Genomic DNA, 16,975 nt, shown 5'->3' on the forward strand with positions numbered 1-16,975 from the left:
CAGACGTCTCCCTGGGAAAAGTCGCAGACATACTATCCTTCTGTCTGAGGCTGAGGCTACGGGGGACCAGCCTGTCAACCACCACAGGGTCTGGGCCCAAGTTTCTGCCCTGCCTGGATGCTTGGCCTTTTCTGGGGTGAAGGCAGCTGTTGAGCAGGGGCCCCCTGAAGGCTGACCTCGGGTACCAGCAAGCTACCCCCACTGTCACCAGGCAGGCCTGGGTTGCCCTCAGCAAGGCTCTACACAGAGAGGGGAGGTAAGGACCCCAGGCCCCATGGCAGGAGTGACGGACAGATGAGGAGGCATCGTTATAAAACAAAACATTTTCATTTGGTCCATCAGAGCCTGAGTCTGGAAATACCCACGGAGAATCATCCTAGAAGGCTGGGAAACGGCTGATAAAATAGTCTCTGTGTCAGAAGAGCTGGCTGTATGTACAGGGTTAAAAATATTCACAGCTCAGAGTACAAGGAAAAAATATAAAGGAGGCCCAAAGGGGAGTGTAGTGCTTCCTGGTGTTTCTCCAGTGGTAAAAAACCCACAAGCCCCACAGGAAGTGAGGGGCGGTGGGCAGGGCTGCCTACTTCCTAGGGGCTGGAGGGCAGCAAGGCCAGGTGGGCCTCCGGAAGTCGGCCTCAGATGTCCACAGGCAGATGCAAGACTTTAAGCAGCCATAGGGGAGGGCAGTTGGGAGACAGCCCAGCCACCTGGGCTTCTGAGGCAGGGGAGGGGCTGGGAGGAGCCACACCCTGCCCCGCAGGCGCCTAGACAAGGCTGGCCAAGGATTTCTGTTGGACCCTGGTCCTCCTGGCAGAGGTCAGGTGGTGCTGAGGACAAACCACCTCACCAAATGGCAGCTTCTGTCCCACAGCCCTGGGGGCATGGCTTCAATCCTGACCAGCGCTCCAGGAATTGCATAGTGTAGCCAGAGGGGGCAGCTAGGACTCTCCCCTCCCCTGGTCCTGAGCCCATGGTCACCAGGCACCTGCCTCCTGGGACACACTGCTGAGACTCCAGAGACCGCTGCTTGCCTTGTGGGAGTGCAGGGGGTGAGAGGATGGGCTCTTGGGGCAAGCTGGGGAGAGAAGGCTCGTGCCCCACAGAGGGCGTGGTCCCTCCTCACCTTGGGGTTCTGGCCTCTGACCCCCCAAAGGGGGTGGTCCCTACCCATCTCAGGGTCCCAGCCTCTGATCCCCACAAAGGGATGGTCCCTGCCTGCTCATCCTGGAGTCCTGGCCTCTGACCCCAAGAGGGGAGAGGTGGTCCCTGCTAACCCTTGCATCCTAGCCCCGGACCTGCCCAGATTTGGTTTTGTAAATGGAGCTCGTGGCTGCCTCACACAGGCAAGGGGAAAGGGGCGACCTCGCCTCAGCCCTGGCAGTCTGAACCCGACCTCGAGGCAGGCTGGTCAGAGGGGCCGTGCAGAGCCCCCTCATGCTAGAAGCGGGTTGGAGGTATTCTGCTTGGCAGCGAGGAGGCCCTGGACAGGAGGGAGGGGCAGGGAAGAAGGTCCAAGGAAAGCTGCAATCGTGGCTGGCAGCTCCCTGGGCGGGGTCCTGAGATTCTGGTTCAAGCGTCCTCTGTTGGGGTCTCCCTCCTAAAGTGCATGTGGGGGGGCAGGCGGGCGTGAGCATGGAGGTCACAATGGCCGGGGCACGTGCAGGCCAGCGACCTCGGGTGTGAGTGGGGGGCTGTGGGTGCCCCTGGAGGACGTCCAGTCGCTGAGGAAGGCCTGGGCTGCCTTGCGGTGTGCCAGGCGGTGGGTGATGGAGAAGCCGGCGTTGCCCTCGAGCTGGGACAGGATCACCAGGACCTGCCTGGGGGAGGGGGCTGGTGAGGGCCGGTGGAGGCCAGGGAGTCAGGGGATCTGGGGCGGTGCCCACCTGTGCAGGGGTGGTACACTGTCCTGGGTGCGCAGGCTGCCGCGCGTGGACACCACATTGAAGCTATCAGAGCAGTCACACTGTACATGCAGGTAGGACTTGGGGTGCCGGTTCTCTACCACCACGATGAGCCCTGCCCAGCCGTGCGTCAGGTAATAGCAGGTCATGCCCTCACGTCCCTGGGTAGAGAAAGGGCAGGTGTGGGCGGGGTGAGGCCTCCTCCCTGCCTCTCCTCTTCCCTGCCCACCTCACCTCATGCCGTTCCCCTCGGCTCTCTGTGAGCAGGATGATGGCGTCCGCCAGTGTGGTTGGCTGGGCCTCCACGGGCTCCACCATGACCAGCCTCGAGCTGTACACAGCCAGCACATGGCCAGGTGGCTCCAGCGAGCAGCGTGGGCTGGAGGCTGTGGAAGGCGTGCGTGAGGGGAGCCTGGGGCGCCATGGTGGGGAAGGTGCGGGGTCAGGTGGGAAGGGCAGCGTTACCCTGTGCAGCAGCTGGGGGGCCCAGCGTGGTGGGGCTCCAGTGGTTGAAGGCACAGCACACCACAGCGTACTCGCCAGGCTCCAGCATCACATCACAGTTGACGAACTTTTTGACAGCTCGCTTGCTGTGAGCCAGCAGGCGGCCCAGGCTCAGGCGGCCACCGCTGCCGAAGGAGGCTCGGAACACCAGGACACACAGGTCCAGGAGGTGGCTGTCTGCTGAGTCTGCACGCCTGCAGCCAGACCCAGGAGGGGTCACAGGCAGCACCTGCTGTCTGTGGCCCCACTGGCCCACAGCTTCATCCTGCCCGCCACTTCCACACATTCCCCAGCTCTGCCCACCCAGCCCAACCAGTGCTCTAGCCCCCCCACCCTCTCCCCCTCAGCTTCCCCCACCTGCTGCCCTCCTGGAAGAGGGCAAACTCCAGGGATGCGCGCTCCAGCACGGTGAGCGCTGTCACCCCCACGGGCCCACTGGCCGAGTTGGGGAAACAGCCCTGCACCCGCACCTCCTGCCAGTCTGAGTGCACTTTGCAGATGTCCACAGAGTCAAAGTACCTGAGCAATGAGAGGACAGCTCCACTGAGCAGCTCCCACCCCAGCTCCAGACACAGAAGCCACACTCATCAGGAGTTCAGGCACCTCCCTAAGCCCCTTCCCCGAGCCAATCTCTGCCTCTCTGTGCCCTGAGCCTTCCTTGGGACCAGTATCCTGGAAGCCCTGGTCCTGGCTGTTGCCCATGGACACCACCAGGGGGGCCCCAGGCGCCAACGACGACCTAGAGAAGACAGAGTCCTGAGGGCAGAACCCAGCTTCTCCCCTACCGCAGCCGCCCCCCCCCACACCCTCGTCTGAGGTCTGTAGAGGGACAGGCCAGGCTTCCCAAGTGGACACACTGTGGGTCACAGCAAGGGGGCACCTAAGGCATCAAGTCAGGTGGGCCAAATGAAGGTGGCTAAAGCATGGGGTGGCTGTGAGGTAGACGCCAGACGCCCACTTCACGCAAAGTTCAGGTACCTGATGAAGTCACTGTACTCCATCCAGAAGACACCTTCACTGCTGCCGTGTGGCATGAGCTCACCACGCAGGTGCCCTGGCCAGTGTGGCCACTCATCTGACCAGCTGCCGTTCCAGGAGAAGCGGCCCCATGGGTTCCGGAGGCGCAGGAGCCTGCGGACCACGGGGCTGAGGGCCACAGCTTCCACCACACATCCACACGCCCTGGCTCCCCATGGCCAGCCCAGCCCCTACCTGGAGCCCTGGACATCACGGACATCCAGGATGGAGTAGGCATGGCGGGGGCGCAAGCCCAGGCTCTCGTAGGCAGCATCGTCCACCTTCATGTTGCCCCCACCACAAGAAGCGCCCATGAGGAACCTGTGCAGGCAGAGGGGCCTGACTGACCGGGGAGGCTCACTGACTAGGGGGCCTTTAACAATGGGTGCCCCTCAGTAACCAGGGGCCTCGGGCACTGAGGAGGGCTCACTCACCAGAGGACCCCTGTTGGCCCTGAGGTGGGGTGGTTCTTCCCTGACTGTGGGGGAGTGCAGACCCCGGGGACCCAAAAGAGACACAGAGAACTCAGGAAGTGTTGGTCTGCTCCCTGCAAAGTGGCCCAAGAGCTCAGAGGGTTTGGGTTTGGGGCTGAGGGTCGGGAAGGCCTGGGTCCTGCACGCTCAGGGCTATGGCTCCCTAAGGGGATGGGGCAGCAGTAATGCCCGGTGTCAGCTGAGAGGAGGGGGTCTCTGCACCAACGAGCCCTCCCTCTCAGGCTTAGGGTTTTGGACGCCCCCTTCAGACATGCTGGCCAATTCAAGCCAGGTCTCAGAAGGCAGCCCATTCCCACCAGGTGTCTCCGTGGGGCTTGCTCCACAGGGCTCCAAGCAGGTGCTAATGGTCATCACAGGCCCAGGTCAGGATGCGGCCTTCCATGTGTGGGCTGATCAGCTGTCATTCTGCCTGCTGCCCTGGCCTGGGCAGGTGGGAACACCAGCCAGCAGTGGGAGATGACAGGGCTGCAAACAGGCCTCCTAACTGGTCAGCCCACACTGGAAACATCTTGTGAAACACAGGGTGCGGGTCAGAGGACGCTTGCCCCTGCATCTCCCACCACGCCAGGCCCGGGCCTGGCTGTCCCCTCGCCTATCTCTCCTCTCCTCCCAAAGCTGCTGACCGCCAGAGCGCCCGCCCCTCTTACCCAGCCTCCTTAGAACTCAGCATTTTGGCCCAGATGAGGTCAGTGTCAACGGGTTCCTCGCGGGGGTTAGTGGAGCTGACCTGCAGCGCCAGGCTCTCACAGGGGGCACCGGTGAGTGTGGCCAGGCCTTCGATGGCGCGCCCTGCCTGGAGGGCAAAGTAGGAGCCGTGCAGCTTGGCCAGCGCCTTCTCGATGAGGGCCACCCACAGCTGCTTCCGCTGGGCCTGCAGGGAGGGGCTGGAGTCATGAGGCCCACCAGTGCCCACCCCTCACTCACCCCATGCCCACCCACCCAGCCACCTGTGAGAAGAGGAGGAAGCCGGCTTCATCGCAGGGCAGCATGTCATCCACCAGCACCGTCGTCCACGTGCCATCCTTGCAGAGCCGCACCTGGTAGGCGCCCTCCGTGCACAGACTGCGTGTGACCATCACCCGCTCAACCAGGTCGGGCCGCTCAGCCAGCACAGCCAGAGCACTCAGAAACCTGTGCAGAGCCGGAGGCCTCACTGGTGAGCACGACCAGACCGTTCCGCCCCCCAGCCTGAGTGGGTGCCCCAAACTCACCAGCAGTTGCCCAGCAGCCCCTGCAGGATGTCTGAGGGTCGGAGAGTGTGGAATACAGACCAGGAGGTGCTGTGGTCCCTGAAGACAGAGCAGTTGATCTCATGAGGCCTCAGCCATTGTTTAACACGCTGCTGGACGCTGTCACCTGCAGGGAAGCCCACAGACTCGGGCCCAGGTGGGAAGCTGTCATCCACGAAGTTCACATTGTTCTGCAGAGACCACAGCCACACACACACTCAGGCTTAGCTGGGTGGCCCTGGGCCCAGGATGCACCTTGCTCCACCTGTCAGCCCAGGACAACACCCTGGAAATGCTGCCTGAGTCCCAGAAGAAAGGGGGTAGGTATGTGCACAGCTACCCTGACCCATGTGGAGAACTCAGCTGGGGCGTTATGTGGCCCATTCTACCCCCATGTGGGCATGGGGGACCACAGCCAACCAGGATGCTGCAGGCTGGCAATGGGTCAATGGGGGTATTGTGCCCCAAGAAAATGGCAAAGCCCCCAGCCTGGAGGCTGCAGGGGTGGTGGGTACAGAAAACCTGGGCAGCTCCCCGCATAGCACATGGCCCACCACGCCAAAGGCTGCAGGAAGAGAGGTGAGGGGACATAGCTGGGATGGGGAAGGCAGGATGCACGACTGGATGGGCTGTCAGGGTGGGCTGCTGGCAGTGACGGGGCAGTAGCCCCTCCAGTTGACCTGAGGGTGACGCTGTCCTGGGCTCAGGCCCCCCAGAGCTCCTTGGGCAAGAGAGCATAAAGGCGTGTCCCCACCCCGAGCTTTGGCTGGGTCTCAACAGCTGGAGGAAGCACCAAGCTTGCTTGTTGGCATGAAGCCTCCATCTGTGTCCCTACCTCCCTGTGGCTTTGATTCTATGGAAAATCACACCTGGGTGGGTCAGGACCACAGACTACGGGGTTGTATACCTTTGTGAGCAAAGACAAAGGGGGCAAGATGTGGATAGTGGGGGTCAGTCACACTCAGAGGAGGGGTGCTTCGGTGCCAGCCTCAGAGCCTGGGGAAGAGAATGCTGCCTCTCTTGCCACTGGTTCTTCCCTCTCCTTGGCTGGAGAAGGGACAGCAGGGAAGGACAAAAGATGCGGAGTGAGGCCCATGGGAAAGGGAGCATCAGCCCTGGTGCGTGGACGACTATCCTGAGGGGACTCACCTCCCGGCAGAAGGCCACGATGTTCTCCCAGAGAGCCTTGGCCTCACCCTCATCTGTCTGCCGCCGCTTCTCCACGTGCATACTCTCCCTGCGCCTCAGGGGCGCGGCACCCCGGCGCTGGGCCTCCAGGAGCTGGGGTGTGTGGCAGACGGCACAGTGCTTAGCCCGTGGCACATTGAGCAGTGTGCAGGCCGGGCAGGCCCACTGACCTAGGCGTTCGGGTGGTGCCTCGGGAAAGAGGCGGCTGGCCTTGTGGACGGTGCAGAGGCCAGGCTTGTCCGTGCTGCAGTCTGGGCAGCGAGGAGGCGGCTCGCTGTGCTCCTGGAAGCCATGCAGCTTGGAGCAGCCACACATGGTGCACCTGGGGGCTGCTGTGGGGTTCTTGAGTGTGCACTTGGCACATGACCAGGTGGTGAAGTCGGGGCTGGAGGGGCTCGCTGGAGTGTAGCGCACAGTATCGCCGGCCAGGTCAATGACATCACTGCCCGGAGCAGTGCCACAGGCTTCACACAGGCTTGCGGGGCCGGGTGCGGAGCAGGAGCTGCACCGGCGCAGCACAGTGCCGCCCTCAGCCACCTCCTCCTCCAGAGCACTAAGTCGCTTGACTGAAAGCAGCTCTGCCAAGCGGGAGGCCCCAGCAGAAGTCCGCCCTGGGACCTGAGGGGGACCCTTGGAGCCAGCAGCCAGGGAGGGCTGGGTGGCCTCAGGCACCGGTGGCTGCAGCTGGGGGGGTACCTCACGGCGGCTACGGGGCACGGGGTTGTTCTGCAGGGTGGGTGAGAAGGGGCTGAAGGGCGGCATCCGGGGTGGCTCCTGGTCGGTGGCAGCAGAGGGTGGGTCAGCTTCAGTGCTTTCCCCAGGTTGGGGCGGGGCAGGTGTGATGTGGAAGCCAGCGGGGGCCACAACTTCAGGGACCACGAGGGCCTCGGGAGGAATCCTGGGCAGTGAGAGTTTCCGGGGGCCCCCGCAGGCAGAGCAGGAACTGGCCATGGGTGTGTTGTGCAATGTGCAGCGAGGGCAGGCCCAGCCGCTCCCAGGTTCTGCTGACCCCTCCTCCTCCTCCTCCTCCTGCTTCTCCTCCTCCTCAGGCTGCCCCCCAACTGGCTCCATGGCCACTAGTCCCTCCGTCTGCGCTGGACCCGCCTCCTCCTTGCAGCTGCCCTTGGGCTCCACCAGGATGGTGGGCGGCTTGGGTAGGACCCCGTTGATGACTGGCAGCAGGGAGGTGCCGGGCACAGGCTCTGGGGCAAAGCCACACACCTCACAGGCCTCCTTGCCCAGGAAGTTCCGGAATGTGCATCGGGCGCAAGGCCATTTCTGCTCCTCAACGCTGAGTCGCAGGATCTGGTCGAGATCGGGCTTGTGCCGGGGAGCCTCACAAATGGAGCACTGGCGCTGGCCGGCCGGGTTCAGGAAGGTGCAGCGCGCACAAGACCACTCTCCAACCGTGGCCATGGACCCAGGCGAGTGTGTGTGGCTGCAAGGGATGGCCCCGATCAGTGCAGGCCCAGAGGAGGGGAGCCCAAGTCTCTGCCTGGGATGAGGGGAATCAAGCCAGCAGGATCTGTGTCCTTCTGGGCTGTGACAGATGTCAGGCTCAAGAAGGCAGCCTGTGAGGGGCTTGAGGACTCTGAGGAGTAAGGGGGACGCCAAAGCCTCCAAGGGATCCTCAGACCCTTTCTGGAGGGGTGGACCTGTGGGGGTACAGGGAGGGGGCTGAGCCACACCATCTTAGTGGCCACAGGGCTCTGGTGTGAAGGTAGTCTTTGGTAAGTCACAGGAAAGAATGTGAGTGAACGTCCTCAACAGGATAAAGGGCATCTACAAAACACTTGCAGCTAACATCATGACCTGTGGTGAAAGGTTGAATGCTTTCCCCCCAGATCAGGACCTCAGCAATGCTAGTCAAACCTTGTGCTGGAGTTCTAACCAGAGCAATTAGGCAAGAAAGAGATAAAAAGACATCTAATTGGAAAGGCAAAAGTAAAACTATCTCCATTTGCAGATGACATAATCCTATACAAACCCTCAAGAATCTACAAAAAAACCTAGTAGAGCTAAGGAATTCAGCATGAGATCAACACCCACACAAAATCAGCTGTGTTTCTGTGCCAGCAATGAACAATCTGAAAAGGAACTTAAAAAAAAATACCACTTAAAATAACACCCAAAATAATAAAATACCTAGGAATAAATTTGAGGACGTGAAAGACTTGTACTCTGACAGTTATAAAAATTGCTGAAAGAAATTAAAGAAGACCTAAATAAGCGGAAAAACATCCCACATTCATGGATTAAAAAACAATATAGTTATGATGACAATCCTACCCAAAGTGATTCAATAAAATCACTATCAAAATCCCTCTGGCCCCTTTTTCTTTTTGGGCAAGAATAGAAAAAGCTGATTCTAAAATTCTTATCAAATTACAAAACCCCCCGAAGCAGTAAAAACAACCTTGAAAAAGAAACAGAAAGTCAAGACAGCGTGGTACTGGCATAAGGACAGACTATATGTCTATACTATACGGCCTTTTTAAAAAAGATTTTATCTCTTTTTAGAAAGAAAGGGTCTCTCTAAAAGAGAAAGAGAGGGAGAGAAACATCAACTGGTTGCCTCTCGTACAGGCCCCGACCAGGGAATGGACCCACAGCCCAGGCAGGCGCCCCGACCAGGAGGCGAGCCAGCGACCTTTTGTTTTGTGGGACGACACCCAACCAACCGAGCTACATCAGTCAGGGCAGACTATATGGTCTTTTTTGTTTGTTTTTAAGAGTTTATTTATTTATTTTTAGAGAAAGGGGAAGGGAGGGAGGAAGGGAGAGAAACATCAATGTGTGCTTGCCTCTCACATGCCCCCTACTAGGGAACTGGCTCGTAACCCAGGCCTGTGCCCTGACTGGGAACCCAACCAGCGACCCTTTGGTTCACAGGCTGGCACTCAGTCCACTGAGCCACATCAGCCAGGGCTATATGGTCTTTATATGACCAATGGAATAGAATGGAGAGTCCAGAAATAAATCCTCAAATATACAGTCAAGTGATTTTTGACAAGGGTGCCAAGGCCATTCAATGTGGAAAGGACAGTCTTTTTAACAAATGGTGCTGGGATAATTAGGTATAAACACAAAAGAATGAAGTTGGGTCCTGACTCCACATTGCATTAAAAAATTAACTGAAAATGGATTAATGACCTAAATGTAGGAACAAAAACTGCAGGACTGTTAGAAGAAAACATAGGTAAATTTTCATCACCTTGGATATTTAGCACTGGATTATTTAATATGACACCAAAAGCACGGGCAAAAAAAAAAAAAAAAAGAAAAGACTTCATCAAAAAGAGTTAAAAGACACCTTGCAGAAAGGGAGAAAATATTTGGAAACTGTAATGTCTGGTAAGGGTCTTATATCCAAAATATGTAAAGAACCCTTAAAACTAAACAGCAAAAGGAAAAAAAACCAATATTTTAAAAATACACAAAGGACCAGAATAGACATTCCTACAAAAGAGATACACAAATGGCCAATGACTACATGAAAATATACTCATCACTAGTTATTAGGGAAATGGAAATCAAAACCTGCCATGAGATATCATTTCACTAGGATGGCCAGAATCAAACCTGCGGGTGTTAATAAGTATTGGTGAAACTGTGGAGAAACTAGAGCCCTTCCCTACACTGCTGGTGGGAATGGAAAATAATAGCACAGGTGCTCTGGAAAACCTATGCAGCCTCAAAAAGTTAAACTGACCAACCATAAGAGGTAGCAATTTCACCCCTAAGAACTGAAAAGTGGTATTCTAACAAACATACATGTTCATAGCAGATCTATTCACAATAGTCAAAGGTGGAAACAACCCAAATGTTCACCAATGAATACATGGATAGGCCACAAGAAAGAACGAAATTCTGACACATGCGACAACATGGATGAACCTTGAAAACATGCTAAGTGAGAGATACCAGACACAAAAGACCACATGTTGTATGATTCCATTTATATGAAACGTCCAAGATAGGCAAATCCATAGAAGCAGAAAGAGGACTGGTGTTTCCAGGGGCTGGAGTGCAATCAATTGTATGATGGGCATGAGGTTTTTTTCTGGGGCAATGAAAATGTTTTGGAACTACGCAGAAGTGATGGATGCACATTGTGAATGTACTACTACTGCACGGTTCACTTTGAAACGATTAGTTTTATGTTGCCTGACTTTTATCACACACAAAAAAGTCTGAGTACATGAGAGGAGGGCAAGGGCACACACAGTCCTCTCTCTCTGCCGTGGGTGGTGTCAATCCTGACTCAGAGCCTCCCGATGGGTCCTCCAGCCTAGCTGGCTCTCTGCTTCTGGGATTTCCAGGGATCCCCTGGGCAGGGGCCAATTCTGACATGTGCTGAGGGCTACAGATATCTGATCATGAAATACAACCTAGCAGTGTTCGTGGCCACCTGAGTACACTCCTGCCTAGGGGAGGGTACAGCCCTTCTGTCCAAGGCCCTTGGACTGACCAACTCCTGCACCTCAGCAGCCCCTCTTGATGGCCCAGCCCCTGGGCATAGCCTGAACTCTGTTGGGACTGAGCACCCTCTACTCACCTGCTCACCGGGACCACTGCAGACTCAGTTCTGCCTGGCAGAGGTTCAAGGAGGCGGCTCAGCGTTCTGAAGCAGCACAAACCCTCTTCCTCTTATAGCTCACACCCCGAGGTGGTGCGGGTCACGGTAGGCCCATGGGAGGAGGGTGGGGGCAGGCTGCCCAGCTCGGGGAGGGTGAGGGATGGTAGATGAAGATATGATATCCAAGATCAAAGGAGTGGGTGAAGGGGCCCGAAACCAGCCTGTTCTGAGCAGCCTGTGCCAAAGTGCTAGCCACATCCAGACCTCGGAGATCCTGTGTGCAATAGGGCATTGCCTTCCTGGGATGGATGGAGACCGGCTGGAGGGAAGGCACCTGCATATGGCTGCAGGGCTGACAACGCTCAGGGTGGGCTCTACCCCACCTAGATTTCCTATCTGACGAGGCCTCTGGCTGTGCACTGGGGGGTAGGCGGGCTGCTGCCAGATACACCCAGGATGGGTCTACACCTTAGGGCATGACAGACCCCACTGGGAGAGCCAGGCACCACAGGCCAGGGGTGGCCAGAGGACACGGTACTCCGAAAAGCTGCCAGGCCTGAGGCACGCATGGTAGTGTCGTAGGCACGTGGAGGGCAAAACGGGAAGGACTGAAGGCCAGGGAGGCGAGAGCCAGGAGACCCGCACTTGGCTCCAGGACCTTTCTGGCGGTGCAGGGTGGGTAGGGCATCCACCTCCCACCCTCCCAGGGGTCCCCTTGCACAGCCTGCCCTGCAGGCTGCTTCGAGCGCCGGAATGCAGCCTCCTTTGCTGGTGGGTTCTTGGGTGCTTGGCCTGCCCACCTTCCCCAGGGCTGGGCCTCTGCTTCACTCATGTGCAGAAGAAAGGCGCTCAGGCCTACAGGAGGGCAGGTGGGATACTCCCGAAGGGTTCCTCCCATCCAGTATGGGTCTCGTGTCTGGGCTAAGGGCAAGGCTGGCCCATTAACCTGCCTCTGAAGGGCTAATCTGGGCTCAAGGGGGTGTTCATACACCACACCACACACTCTCTTACATTGCTGCTCTGGGAGAAAGATCAATTGTTCTTTACAACAAGGCACAAAACTCGTGAATCTAATGCTGTCGATATTCACGCCAAACCCTTTTGGTTCAGGAAGAATAAAAAACCTTGCCCCTTCAATAACAAACAAACAAAAAATCCACCCTGGGCAACACGACTGTTTCCCAAGGCCCAGGCCAAACTCTGTGAAGCTGCCTTCCTGTGTGGACCGACCCTGGGGTGAGCGAGTGGGCACCCAGCACCAGCATAGCAGGAATGGCTAAGGGTCAGCTCAGCTTTAACCTAAGCTTCTGTGTTATGTAAATCCTAAGAAATCTGCCTGGACACTACTGGGACCCCTAGCTTCCCACCATTCCCCATTGGAGAAGGGCCCATGGTCCAAGTGTGGGGTATAGCGTACACCCACAGACATGCACACACAGGTCGGGTCCTAGGCAGCTTCCACCACAACCCCAGGATCAGAGCACGGTCACACTCACGCTGGGTACCCCACCTCGCCTGGGAGGTCTCCAGAGGGAAGACTTAGGCTCTTGCCCCATCAGGAAAGGAGGGCCCAGGACCATCTTAGGACCCACCTACATTGGGCTCCAGGCCCCTGCTGGCCCCAGGCACACTGAGCAAGGAGAGCCTTGCAAATGCTGGAGGGGAGGTAGGGAGCAAGGAACCTAAGTTCTATTCACCTGTGTTACCCACCAGCTTGCCAGTCCCTGCCTTGGGCTAGCCGCACACAAGGCAAGGTGTCTGCAGGTCCTGGCCAGCGTCTGGGGACAGGGCAGGTTTCAGAGCTGCCCTGGTAGACAAGGAGAATCAGGAAGATTCTGTCAGGAGTTCAGAAACATTTAAATGAAAACTACATGAACATCGAATTTAGCCCTGGGGAACCAGAGGTGCGCTGGATGGCGGCAGCAGCCCCTCTGGCTGGAACGAGGCTCTGGGGGAGGCAGTGGTGGCACAGCTACAGGACGGGCACGGCGCTCCCTCACTGACCCCAGCGACCCGCACCTTATAGCCTGCGCCCGTCTCAGTGCCACCGGGTGGTGAGAAGTGGCTCAGGGGTCAGTGACAGGTGAGCAGAGGAACCCTGAGCAGGGGAGTAGCGGCTCTGGTCTCCAAAACGCCAGGCCCAGCACCCTTAATGGCCCAGGAGACGCTCAGCGAAGCCTAGAGACCTGAAATCCCTGGAGGGTCTAAAGGTGAGGCCAGACCGCCAAGCAAAGCTTAGAAGGGAAAGACGGGACTCTGGAGTCATACCAGACCCTCAACAGAAAATGTTCCCAAGTTCCTGGACACTCACTCCAGAGCCTGTCACATATGCTCCAGGGCACAGAAGCAGTCACCTCTGGGGAGAAAGTTGGCTTCTCGTGGAAAACAACCTGAGTTACTCCTTAAAACAGAAAGACCAAGTCAAATGGAAAACTGAGGCAATCGTCCAGAAAAATTCAACAAGTACTTGCTCTAACTTCATTATCTGAAGGTCACCAACACTCAGTTCTAATTCAAAATGGAGGATTTATGGACCTGCCCTTGGGGCTCACTGTGAAGTCCCTGCTCCGTGCCCAGGACACACGTGTTCACAGGGACCTGGTGGTGCAGCCCCATCCTGGGCGACGGCCTTATACCTCCCCAGGAAAAGTGAAAGTAGTAAGTGAGGGCCTTGGTCAAGCCACCGGACCTGAGGCTGGGCTCCTTGGCACATCATGCCAGGAGATCCAGATGTCATGCCTAGCTATGGTGGCCCAACCCTGAACCCCCTGCTGGTTCCCAACTCTGCTGGGGGCCTCCCCTAGAGGTCACCCTCAGCCAGCCTTGGGTCACTCTCGTTGTGTCCATGTCCCCAGGGACGGCCCAAAGCTTGTAGCAGCCAATGCCCACACCAATCTTTATTGACTAAGATGAGTAGCTCCTGGGACATCAAAGATCCTGCTCCCAGCCTGGCAGTGAGTTATAGGAGATGTGGCCATGCCCGGCTCTCTTGGCTTCATTACTGCAATGGGCTGCTCCCAGCCTAGAAGGCTGCATGCGGATGGGGAGGCAGGGCCAGCTGTGCTGCTGGCTTCTGCATATGCCCTTCCAGTCCCTGACGTCCATCAGAGCTCCGGAGGGGTGTCCTGTGCACACACCCAGCTGCCCCTTCAGACTGTGGCAGAAGTACGCCTGCGGGGAGGGTATCTTGTCAGGGTCGGTGTACCATGCAGCTATGATGGGGCGGGCCACCTGCCTCCTGCACCCTTCCTGCTATCTGTTGTGCCCACCTCTTCTGCCATTATTTGTCATCTCTAGTCTGGATGCCTGTGAATTCCTCAAGGTCATTAGCACCATTTCTTCCCGATCTGACTTTGCCCGCTGCTCCCAGTGGAAGATAGGAACCGCCTTAAAGCCTAGGCCAGACTAATGGAGCCATGAAAGGAGCTGCCTGGATGCACAGCCCCACGGGAGAGGCATGGTGGGAACTGGGAGGAGAAATGGCGAGGACAAGTCGCCAGGCGCTCGGCTTAACGGTGCGAATCAAGATCCAAAGCCTAACACATACACGTGTCCCTCACAGCACTCACAAGTCTTCACGGGAAGCTGCCTGGCAAACCGCACAGGGTCCACAGCTAGGCTGCTGCTCAGCTGGGGGGGTCCAGCCTCCTTCCCTGGGATTCAGTAATTCTACTCCTAGCAATCTATTCTACGGAAATAAATGAAAATAAAAAGATGAGTGTGGAGAGATGGAAATCTGAATAGATGCTTAATATCAACAACCATCAGGGACGTGCAAATCAAACTACCACCAGACACTACTTCACATCCACAAGAAGGGCCAGGATGTGGAGAAACTAGAGCCATCCCCTGCCTTGCTGGTGCGAATGCAAAGTGATGTAGCTACTTTGGAAAACGATCTAGTAGTTTCTTAGAAAGTTAAATATAAATTTGCAATAAACTTCAGAAATTCCTTTCCAGATATCTACCTGAAAGAAATGGAAACGTGTCCACCCAAAAACGTACACACAAATATGCAGAGAAGCATGAAACACAAAAACCAAGGAGAAACAACCGAAATGCCCATCAACTGAGAAATGGATAAACAAATATGGTCTATCCGAAAAAGGAATATTATAGTCATATAAAGAATGAAGCATTAACAAATGCTGTAACATGGACAGACCGGGAAAACATGCTCCGTGAAATAAGCCAGACATAGAAGAACGCACACTATAGGATTCTGCTTGTGAAATTTCTAGAAAAGGCAACTCTATGGACAGGAAACTGGGTGTTTGGAGATAGGGAGGGATTGCTAACAGGCAGGATCTTTTGGGGGCATGGAGATGCTAAAAAACTGTATTGTTGTGATGGCTGTACAACTCTATAAATGGACTGAAACCGCTGAACTGTATACTTGTGAGGGGTAAATCCGAGAGCACATAAGTTGTATCTCAGTAAAGCTGGGATATAGAAATGTTCACTAGTATGTCATCTATACAGTAACAAGGGAATATTCTCTAACAGTTCACTAATACCTCATTCCCAACTTCACTGGCTCCTGCCACTGTCCTGCCTCCTGGTGCACATCCCTCTGGACCTCAAGCTCTGACTCTTGCCCACTAGGGTATCTTATAAGACCTCCGAGACTCTCCGACCCAACAATGCTAAACCCTCCAGCACCCTCCCAGAAGCCTCCTCTGCTAGGGACTCAGGCTACATACAGCTCCAAAGGCATCCCAGGAGGCTGGGCCCACTCCTGCATGCCCATTACAACCCTGCCTGGTAGGAGAGCCCAGCATGTGCTTTTGAGAGAGGGAAGATGTCTGTTACCTAGTGAACCAAGGCCTGGGCACCCCAAGAGAGCAGGGGCTACCCACAATTCTGCCCCAAGGTCTGCGGACACGGAGTGTATGATGAGCACTGGGCACCCTTCCCTACAGCAAGGCCACAGGGCAGGTGAAAGCAGGGGTGTTAGTGCCAATGTGGGTTGTTGCCGCTTCACCTGCTCTCCCACCAGTCATTCCACCACCTCTGAGGTGAGGCTCTCCAGGGGACCCAATGGATAGCTTGGGCTGAGAAACCGGGGCCGAGCCTGGCCATGGCCGGAGGAAGCTGGCATGTGATGGTCTGCCCCTGCGGCCTCGTAACCTCCCACCGCCCGGCAGGCAGCCATGTTAGCGCACGGTGCCACACAGACAGGCGCCCAAGCAGTGTCCCCAAAATCCTGTGGGAAGCAAGCCAGCATTCTCAGCACATGCCAGCACCACTCAGGCTTGGGGCTGGCAGACTCCCCACTTGCAAGGCTAAAGGCTTGAGAAGCTGCCTCACCACAAGCACCAGGCGGAGACAAAGCCCAGCCCAAAAAAGCAGGCTGGTCTTCCAGACCTTCTTCGCCAAGCACGGAGCAACGCCAGAGTCTCTCAGGTCTCATGCCATCGAGGGGAAGTGAGTTGCCAGAGGACCCTATGACACGGGGACCCCACTTCTCTGCAAGCCCCTTTGCCAAAGAGGGGCACTCTGACAGCAGCACTCCCACCCCTTGGGGCCCGCCCATCTTTCTTACCTTCGGGCCTCAGGGCGTGGGGTCTGGTGCTGCCGGGTGACCAGGGCACCACCCCAGACAGGTCCCCCAGGGCCGCTCCTACAACAGCCGGCTGCTGCCGGGGGCCCTGGGTAGGGCGGCCCCGTGGGGAAGCCATGGTCCGACTCAGTCTCGGCGGCCAGCGAGGAAGCGGAGCTCCCCATGGCCCCCGTTACGGTGGCCACACTGAGAGCCGGGCCTGGTCACATGTGGCCAGAGCATGGAGGGAGGTGAGCTCCCACACAGGAGACAGGGTTGCCGGGCTAGTCAAAGTCACACAACAAAAATAAACAGAGAGAATAAAGAGAAAGAGAAGAAACAGCATGATTCACAGGAACAAAAGCCCCAGGAGCTCTGGAGGGTTCCCCAGTGCAAGCAGTCTTGAGGCAGGGACAGCCATGGAGCAGGGAGTGGGGGCCTGCGCCTGACCCAGCAGCAGGCATCCTGCAGCAACCCCCCCGGTACCTCCACAGGGGAGGTCCCCACAGGGCCGAGGGCCA

General features: G+C 56.9%; 1 protein-coding gene across 1 annotated transcript; it reads right to left on the reverse strand.

The window, feature by feature from the left end:
• Nucleotides 1-348: 348 nt before the first annotated feature.
• Nucleotides 349-16,711, reverse strand: CAPN15 (calpain 15). The gene is made up of 12 exons (XM_054586729.1): nucleotides 16,458-16,711; nucleotides 6,295-7,771; nucleotides 5,128-5,336; nucleotides 4,864-5,047; nucleotides 4,564-4,787; nucleotides 3,618-3,743; nucleotides 3,384-3,536; nucleotides 2,763-2,924; nucleotides 2,367-2,599; nucleotides 2,136-2,287; nucleotides 1,884-2,062; nucleotides 349-1,817 (listed from the first exon to the last, which is right to left on the reverse strand). Exons 1-12 carry the CDS (start codon nucleotides 16,637-16,639, stop codon nucleotides 1,640-1,642), a joined length of 3,459 nt encoding a protein of 1,152 aa, XP_054442704.1. The 5' UTR covers nucleotides 16,640-16,711; the 3' UTR covers nucleotides 349-1,639.
• Nucleotides 16,712-16,975: the final 264 nt, after the last annotated feature.

This window comes from Pteronotus mesoamericanus, unplaced genomic scaffold (genome assembly GCF_021234165.1).
Source record: "Pteronotus mesoamericanus isolate MK-2021 breed Mesoamerican mustached bat unplaced genomic scaffold, CSHL_Meso_final contig_947, whole genome shotgun sequence".
Classification (NCBI taxonomy): Eukaryota; Metazoa; Chordata; class Mammalia; order Chiroptera; family Mormoopidae; genus Pteronotus; species Pteronotus mesoamericanus.